Here is a 9,845-nt window from a genome sequence, read left to right on the forward strand (position 1 = left end):
CGCTATTTGTTTAAGTATAATAATACTAAATTGTTATTCAAAAAATATATCTAATTCAATTTTTTTTTATAAAAAATATAAAAAGCATCAACAATAAATAAATATTGAAAATATATTGAGGTTAAAGACATTTTATAACTTACTGAATATGTAAGACGTAGGTAACAATTTGTATTTAACAATACTATAATGACTGATAACCAATAATTATTTTATATCTAAAATTATTATTTTTTAGTGATAATTTGTCTTTAAAAATAACTGTTAATAGATATAGATATAATTGGTATAGTCCAAAAAAAAAGAAAGAAAAATATTTAGAAAATTCTATCATTTCCAGTAAATGTTAACTTAAATATTTAAAAAACATTTTAAGTACCTGAGTGTACGGTTATTCTTTCATAAACTAGTTTTAAATATTCTCATTTCCTATGTGTTTTTCTTTTCTTTTTTTTTTAAATACTGAACATTTTTCATTTTTGACCTCGTAATTCACCACCTAAATTTCTAGCAACCAATAAAAGTAGAAGATTAAAATATTTTTCTGGGCCAGATGAGATGACAATCACTAAAAAATCACGTACGTATTCTCTATTTAATTTTTTTTCAACGAACGGCATCATAATATGTTCAGTGCTTGTTTGTACGCATAAATAAGTTTTAAATAAATTCAAATTACCATAATATTATACTAACGTGGTGTATAATATGTAAGATGAGGTATAACGATTTGGTGTTGGAATATTAAATTTACTATTCTCGAAATATTAACATAGTACACTGTATTTATTGCATATACATTTTTGCTGTGACAATGAATTAACTACACAACTACAAACAATAAAAATAAAATGTTTCAACAAGTTTTTAATTGTTATAAGAGTGAATATATTTTTGATTAAAATATATAAAAAAAAAAAACTATAAATTTACCGTTTAATTTTAAATTATATGTTTATTTTTGTATATTAATTCATTTTTACAAACCGGACAACAACGTGACAAAATTCAGTTTGTGATTAGTCTCGTCATCTCAGTTTTAATATAATAGCTTGAGTGTTGTGACATTGGATCATTTTTTCGGGATATTTATTTTAAAACTAAACTGAATATAATATGGGTTTTGTTTTAAAATTTTTAAGTTTTTTTTTTAATGAGTACAATATACCTTCGGAACCAATCAAGTTTATTTTTGAAATACTATTGGTTGTAATATTCGGCATTCCGAGGGTTATTGGAACAACAATTTCGTATGTTTATTTTCCACCGGAACCAAAAAATATCGAAGGAAAATTAATTTTGGTATGTAAATATTATCAATATCTCACATTATAATATATAAAATATAAAAATCAATATCATTGCAAAAAATATCTGTACATTATAACAGATATCCCAAATGTGAAATAAAATAAATTTTCATTTACAAAAAAAAAAAAAAATTCAGTGCTGGACTACGTTTTGTTTTGATATAATATATTAAATATAATCTTTCTTGAAACTGATATTTTTTCATCGAGTTTAAATTTAATATCAAAAAAATTCACTAATAAACACAGCCACCTCAGAAAGAAATTTATCCATTTTTTTTATCTAGTTTATTTTGTATTTGATTTTAATAAGCGACAATAAAATACGTTATACTTGCATATTATATTTAAAACAATGGTTATATTTTTATTTTATAACTAAAATTATTATGCCATTATTATAAATAATCGATTTATCACATTTAATTCCTGAATTTTAATAAAAAATAAACTATATTACAATAATTAATTGTTAAAAATTTCATAATGTGCATATTTTGTCGTTTCTAAACACGCTTAGTAGTTAATTTTGTGTTACTATAATATAATATTGCGATACTCTCATTTGTGACGATATTTTTACACAATGTATTCAGAAATAATACCAAGTAGCAGTGCCTATAATTTACGTTCTAGATTACAGGGACCGCTCGGGGAATCGGCCGTGAACTGGCCATGCAATTTCATAGGTTTGGAGCGAAAATTGTGTGCGTTGATAAAGACGAAGTGGGCAATAATGAAACAGTCGATCGGATCGAGGCGGAAGGCGGCAAAGCGATAGGATTTAAAGTGAATATTACTGACAAGGAGCAGGTAATGATGATGCACGCGGCTGTGAGAGATCAAATGGGTCCCGTAGACATTCTTGTTAACAATGCCGCCGTGATCGAGACGACATTATTTGCCAATCCGGAAGCTGACGACACTATATCGGAAATAGTCAACACAAATTTACTGGGACAAATTTGGGTACGTACATCTATAATTTACTAATATTTATATAGGTATTAGTTTGCGAGTATGACTGCACTTATTTAATTTTTGTTTCTTTTGGCCAGAGTTTGAAAAATTGTTTACTCAGGACGTCATGGAAAGATTATTGTTTACGTGAAAAATAAAATCTTGAATGGAAAACAAATATTATCGTTTTGTTTACTGAATATCAAGACATATGGAAACTGAACACGTTCACTGTTAACTTAGGTACTGTTTTTACAGGTAATCAGGGAAATACTTCCATCGATGTTGGAAAGGAACAGTGGCCATATTGTAACAATATCATCGCTTACGTCATTTAAAGGGCAGTCTTTACTTTTTGCTTATTCAGCAACAAAACATGCTTTAAATGGTAAACACGTGTTATATTAGTTTTACATTATATTTTAAAAATTAGGTCAGTGTCATACATTTAATAACTATTAAAGCAATAAAGTTGCTTTATTTTTTTTTATTTCTATAAAATAAAATAAATTAATGATTTAGGTGATATAAAAAAAAATAAAAAATAAAGATAATAATGAATATTTTTGAATTTTTTTTATAATATCTGAAATTTAAACAGACGTGATAAAGATATATTGTAAATTTTTATTTTTATTGCACTTATAGCTTATTAGAAGTTATTTTTTTGTGGCAGGTATGATGGAAAGTTTAACCGGAGAACTTAAATTAATGAAATCAGACGTAATTACTACAACTGTTTGTCCATATTTTATCGCAAGCTGTCCAGACAAATCTAAAAGACGAGTATTAAGGTAGATCTAGTAAAATTGTATCAATCACGCTAAATGTATTAATAAATAATTTTTACTATTTAGAATTCCAGAATTACCAATTGAAGATGCTTGTGCATTGATCATCGATGGAGTATTACGTAATGAACGAGTTTTTACAATTCCTGATTATTACTTTTACTCAATGCAATTAATAAAGTAAAAAGAACCATTTTACTAACATATTAAAAATAATAAATTATTAAATTCGCTACACATTATTATAGTGTTGACATTAATATGTATTTAATTTGGTAGTAAAAAAAAAAAAAAATTGTGTAACTAAAAAATTTAACGTTTTTGGTTTTCCTAGCAATGTATTATTTCGTGAGGTAAAAACTAATATAATGACATATTTCTTAATTTAAACATTTCTAACGTATAACATTTGCAAACAAAATTTTATTATATTACGTACTTTTCCTATCATAAAACAATTCTTACAATTAACTTCAATATCAAGACATAAGATCAGTATTATGTTTTATAGCCTGCCATAAGACATATTAATGATCTTATGTTTTTCCTAGAAGGTAGAAACTAAAGGCTTATAAATATTTAAAATAGGTACAACAAAAAAGGATATATTATATTATATAATCTATTAATAGAGTGTAAAAACCTGATGTGAAAAACTGACATGTCTATAACTATTCACGGATCCAGGAAATATTAACAGGGGGTGCTCGAAAAAAAAAATGATACACCTTTTTACTTTCTATTTAATTTATTAGAGCTAACTTTTTTTTCAGTATTTACTGAATGTTAACCTTAAAACAACATTAATTTCTTATAAAATAATAATATAACAATTAATTACGAATAGCGATCTAATAATTATAATTATCGAGTATCGATAACCAACTAACAATAGTTCCATGACAATAGCGGAAAGCACCGATATCATTATTTTTATTTAAAAAAAAAAAAATAATACAATTTATAATATAACTTTATTTTGTTGGGGGCTTAGACGATAGGGTGCCCATTGTCCGAGTACCCATAGCCTCCCTCCAGAATCCGCGCCTGTATTTTAGTGTTTACACTCAACATAATAATAATATGTTGGGAAAGTTGGTACCGCTCTGCTGTTCACTAAGAGTAAAGTAGATCACTATTCTGGGTGTAAAATTTAAGTTTAATGATATATGTCGTGTATACGAAAAATAATTATGAACAGAAATAGTCTTTCAGTCTATATTACTAAATACATTGCATGTACATTTCATATGATTTTGAAAGTAATTTATTTTATCATTGGTAATGCAGTAAATCATTACATTATCATTGCATTTATCATAATATTAACTATTAATAACCTAACCTATATAACTATTATATAATATATATTTATACCATATTATTATATTATTATTAATTTTTGAATTAATGCTATCTACCGTAAAACAATGTAAATAAGTCTATGACATAAATAGGTAGGTAATATCTTAAAATCAATCTACATATAATAATAATAAATTAATAATATATATTAAAATTGTTACATAACAATTGATTTAATAATAATATTGGATTTACATAAAAATTCCCCCATTTTTTTTATGAATATATTTTTAATTTTTTTAGTTTTTTTTTTTTTGTTTGTTTTTCCGATCATAAAAAAAATACTGCAAATTTTTAATTTTGATCTATTTTAAGTATTAATTATATAAAATACTCTATTGAAAACCACCCTCAAAATTAAAAACCAAAGTTTTTTTAGACTACATATTGTGTACATGGACACAAAAAAAGTACACACATTCGTATTTTTATAAAATCAATGCATTCATCGCTACGATTAAAATCTAAAATACAATTTGACATAATATTGAATTACGGTTTTTTAGATGTTTGCCTGAAGATATACAAGATATGATTTCCGACATCGCGTATACAAATATCAAACCAAAACCGGAAGAAGAAAAAATCATACAAAAAAACACGAAATTCTCAGAAATGCATAAGCCACAGGTTACTTGAAAAGATTGATGTTTTTAAAGTTATGAAGGAAAACCACTTTACCTTCGTATGATAGAGTTTACTATTCCTCTCGGTAAAATGGATAATAATAAGAAAAACAATTAAGCCTTGTTTTTTTTTTTAACGAATACGTGCAGATTAAAACTACCAAATCGATAATAAATTTTAAAGGGAAAACTTATAATCATGACAATATTATGAGCTTCTCGTTTCTCCTCATGCATGATAATATTTTATAAAATAAAATAGGAATTACAAATAATATAAAGAAAAATTAAGATTATACCTTATGTCTAGTTAGTTATTGTATAATCAAAATCGTATTTGAAAAAAAAATATATATATCCACTGGCTGACGTTAAGTAATTACCTATATTTATTCATATATTTAAATAATACATGGTTTTTTTTTATTATTATTAGAAGGAATCGTTCTTATTGTTAATTATTATAAGTAAGCCAGTCGATATTTCTATTTTAAAAAAAAAAATGTTATATGTTCCTGCAAATATCACAGAACTATAACGTCATGTAACTACAAGCAATAACTAAAATTTAGTTATAATACGAGTATAAACTTTCATTTTATACTCGTACTATCACACCTAATTAGTAAATACTTACCTATATTTATTTATTATTTAAGTTTTAAAAAAATTTAAAAATTTAACTAAATTTCTAGGTAGATAGTAAAATTTCATACAAATTAAACTCTTTAATTATTTAATTAGGCATTTATTGAAATACCTGATTTGACTATATGCATACGATATAAAGATGAGTATAAAATATGTTTAGTTATGTTATAAGTAGTGAAAATAATATCATTATTTTTTTACTTTTTTATTGATTCAAAATTATTACGACAGTACAGGCCATTATTTACATTATGTTTAGATTTCAAAACATTTTTTTTTCTATTAAGGTTATATATATATTAGTTGTTTAATAAAATTGATTAAATATAGATTGTATTTTAACCAATCGAGATCAGATACAAGTGCAGAGTCAAGATTGTGGCATATTTTGTGTTCCATTCGAACTTGAGTGTATTTTAAAAAGTCCGCGTTGAGGTGCTATAAAATATTATTATATTTATTATAAGGTGTTTTTTTTTAAAAAAAAAGTATTCCTTTCAAGTGAAATGTCAAATAATAAAAAAAAAAAATGTTACTATCATATTATTATTTTTTTTATAATTTGAAGTGAATATGTTTTAATTTTAATTTAATTATTGTGATATCATATAGATTACATTTTAAAATACTTAATTAAAATTGAATGACGTCAGAATTTCTATGAATTGTATAAAAATGTAAATTGTTCGGATGAGATATATGTTGTTTTCTTGAATCTCAATCCTATAGCATGCATTATTTATCACTGCTCCCAAAGGTTTTGCAATTGACTTTTTTATGTTTATGTATATTTTTTTTTATGTAGCCAGTTCAATACGATTTCTTATTTTGTTTCGTGAGTTTTAAAATACTGAATGTCTAAAGTGTTAAATTTGGGACAAAACATTAAATATAATTTTAATACTAATGTAAATTACTATGAACCATTTTAAATTTTAAAAACTTATGTTTGGCTTGCATAACATACCAGTTTAGTTAAAGTAAACCATATTTTTAGATATCTCAATAGAATAATTTAAGTTTGACTATTGGTATTAATTTAAAAAAAAACATTGTATTTTTAAGTTTATAATTATTAATATTTAATATCATTGAATAATTGGATGTTATAACTTACAATTAAAGACCATAAAGAAATAACTAATATAATATCTAAATATTTATGAATCATTATTTTTATTTTTATTATTTTTTATTTATTATTTATTAACATCATTATATTTTTATTTCAGTTTTCAATGTTCTCACCATGCTTAAAAATGGGTAGTATGCCTGATTAATCAACAGAAATATAATTTCATCATTATTATTCAAAAATATTGTTAAATCGTATTTATTAGTTTAAACCAGTAAACTATTGTTAATCACATTAAAATGTTTTGTTAAAAATGTATTTATGTTGTATGCTAAAATTTAAAGCAAAAGGCTAGATAAGATTTAAAAAATGTAGTATAAAGTTTAAACAATAAAAAAAAATAAACACATATTATAACAAAAAATATTTTTATATGAATTGGTACTCAGTATAAACTTAAGTAAAAATAGTAACTTCTTTCAATAGAATACTAAAAAAAATATATTAAAAAGAAATATATAATGTATGTATGTAGTTGGTTTTTATAATAAAGTTAATAATATCTGTTTTGTAAATTATTAGATTATTCATAACCTAAAAATAACTATTATTCATATTAATCCGGTATGTCGGTACTTATAGATGATACACTTTTCCAGTGAATCATTGAAGCTGTTGTTATTGTTAAGTGAAGTACTTTTTTAATTTGTATACTGAACAAGGTGAACTGGGATATAATATTTTATTCATCCAAACAGGCCTTTAAAAAAAAAAATGTTATTGATGAGTGATCACTATAAATAATATAATATAGTTTTTAATAGTATTTTTAAAGCGTGATATTAAATTAACTAATTTTAAACAATATAATATATTTTACAATAATGACTTAGTTTAATGAAAATAAAATTAATAAATATCATTAATATTATTTTTATAATATACATACATTATACATACATTGTACATAAGTTACGTGAAAAGCACAAACATTATATTAAATGGTCAATAATAACTATATTTAAAAAATAAAAAGAATTAGTTTTAATAGTTTGGTTGTGTCTTTCGAAAATATATGATACCCTCTCAAAGTCTATGTATGCCATGTATAATATCATTATTAATATATGTATTTGTTTATTTGTAGCACCATAAACAATGTATAATATTATAGTTACTATTATATAAAATTACACATAAATCATAGATTTATAGTTTTTTCTAATAATTATTTAATTATTTTATCCAGTATCTTTTTTATATGTCTGTTAAAATAATAAATGTTTGTATACACTATGCAGAATAATAACACGTAAGCCAACGTGTTATCGGCAATTGTATTTTAGTAATTTTTTATCAACATATATTGTTTTGATTTAAACTTAAAGATTTGAGATATGATAAATGATATATTTTTTGTTATCATCAGTATTATAATAGTATTTTAGCGAGCTATCGTTATAATATTAATACTTAGCGATGACATTAGTATAGGTACTTACTTACCTATAGGTAGGATAATATTAAATAATCGTTATAAACTATAAAATCCACTGTATTTTCAAATGCTTATAAATTACAATATTAAATTGTATAAATTTATCATAAATTGGTATTTATTTATCTTGATCAATGACCAATCTGATCTTGAATCATATTATACAAGTTACGATTGCATTTACAAATTTACAATCAATGGGCCATTTATCTTAAATGACATACGTACTAAAACGTGTTTATCTTACGCCGTTTTAAATCAAAATTCATTATCATTATACTTGGAATATTGATTCGCATATTATATTGTTAAGAAGAAAAACAGCGTGGTGTTCTGGATCTTAATGTGAATTCATAGTTTTTCAAAGCTCTAACAAAACAAAAAACACTAACCCACACACAATTTTTATTTCTGTTAATCGTTTGACCGTTTTAGGTTATAAACGTTAAACGGATCAAGTCAATATTCTTGCGGTTCTGTAACAAGAAAATTACAATGTACATATTTTAATTTTTAATATATCATAGCGTTTTTTCATCCATACGCCGCACAACCATTAATGGTTTTATAGGAGGGGGACGACCCCACTAAAAGTAAAAAAAAAGATCTAAGTAAATAAAATTCACTAAAGTGATCAAAACTTAAAATATTTATTATGAATAAAAATTGTTTCATAAACACCTGTATAAGGTATACAGCACATAAAATTACTTCACATTATGTGCCCACTGACAGATAAAAGTGAGACGTGTATGTATTTAAATATTCAAAATGTTTTTTCCATCCCTTCTCTGCCCCTGGGACTTGTCGAGGATCTCCTCTGTGTGCAACGGCACCGTGCAAGAACAATGTATATAATGCGAGCTATCATAATCGTCGTAATCATCGTCGTTCGTCGTTATCGCCGCCATCAAAATCCGAGTGTATCGGACACGTGTAAAAAAGAGGGACGAGAAACTATCGTTTTTTTTTTTCATCCGTTAGTTCGTTCAGTAAAAAAAAGTCTCGAAAAATTAATCAAGTATAACGTCAACATAGGACTGCGCGCCGGCGTGTGTTGATACGCGGCGCGTACAATAACTGTGCCACATACACACTACATTATACGAGTTGTTCGCGTGAAAAGAAGAAAAAAAAAAATAAAAACGGGGGAAAAAAAGAAGAAGAATCGGGTCCACACAACGGTCGGGGGCAGCAGCTGCGGATTCGACTCGGCCCTCGTACGGGGCAGACGGAATTTTTTTTTTGTCAGTGCGTCCCGCGCGTATGTACCCATTGTGTGGCGGAGGACCGAACATCACCGCGACGGAAAGGGATGAGCGCGCGCGGAGGGGATAATTTTTTTTCCCAGAACCTTTTCATACGCGCGGGTGTGTATAGGTGTGAGGTGTGTGTGTGTGTGTGATGTGTAAGTGATCGTCCGAGTGTGAATAAATTCGGATTTTCGAGCAATGATCAATGGGCGTCGGGGTCGGCCGCTGGTGCAGCGATGGATTTAAAGATGAATCGAAGAAAAGAAGTAGAAAAACTCGTAGTACGGACGACCCGCACGTCGGTCGGTAAAGGTAC

At 25.7% G+C, this 9,845-nt stretch overlaps 1 protein-coding gene across 1 annotated transcript; it reads left to right on the forward strand.

The window, feature by feature from the left end:
- Positions 1-861: 861 nt before the first annotated feature.
- LOC113553673 (17-beta-hydroxysteroid dehydrogenase 13-like) lies at positions 862-7,158 on the forward strand. Its single transcript, XM_026957136.1, has 7 exons — positions 862-1,302; positions 1,947-2,279; positions 2,529-2,658; positions 2,947-3,064; positions 3,128-3,241; positions 4,933-5,056; positions 6,936-7,158. The coding sequence occupies exons 1-7, from the start codon at positions 1,117-1,119 to the stop codon at positions 6,981-6,983; spliced, it is 1,053 nt and encodes a 350-aa protein (XP_026812937.1). The 5' UTR covers positions 862-1,116; the 3' UTR covers positions 6,984-7,158.
- Positions 7,159-9,845: the final 2,687 nt, after the last annotated feature.

This window comes from Rhopalosiphum maidis, chromosome 2 (genome assembly GCF_003676215.2).
Source record: "Rhopalosiphum maidis isolate BTI-1 chromosome 2, ASM367621v3, whole genome shotgun sequence".
Lineage (NCBI taxonomy): Eukaryota > Metazoa > Arthropoda > Insecta > Hemiptera > Aphididae > Rhopalosiphum > Rhopalosiphum maidis.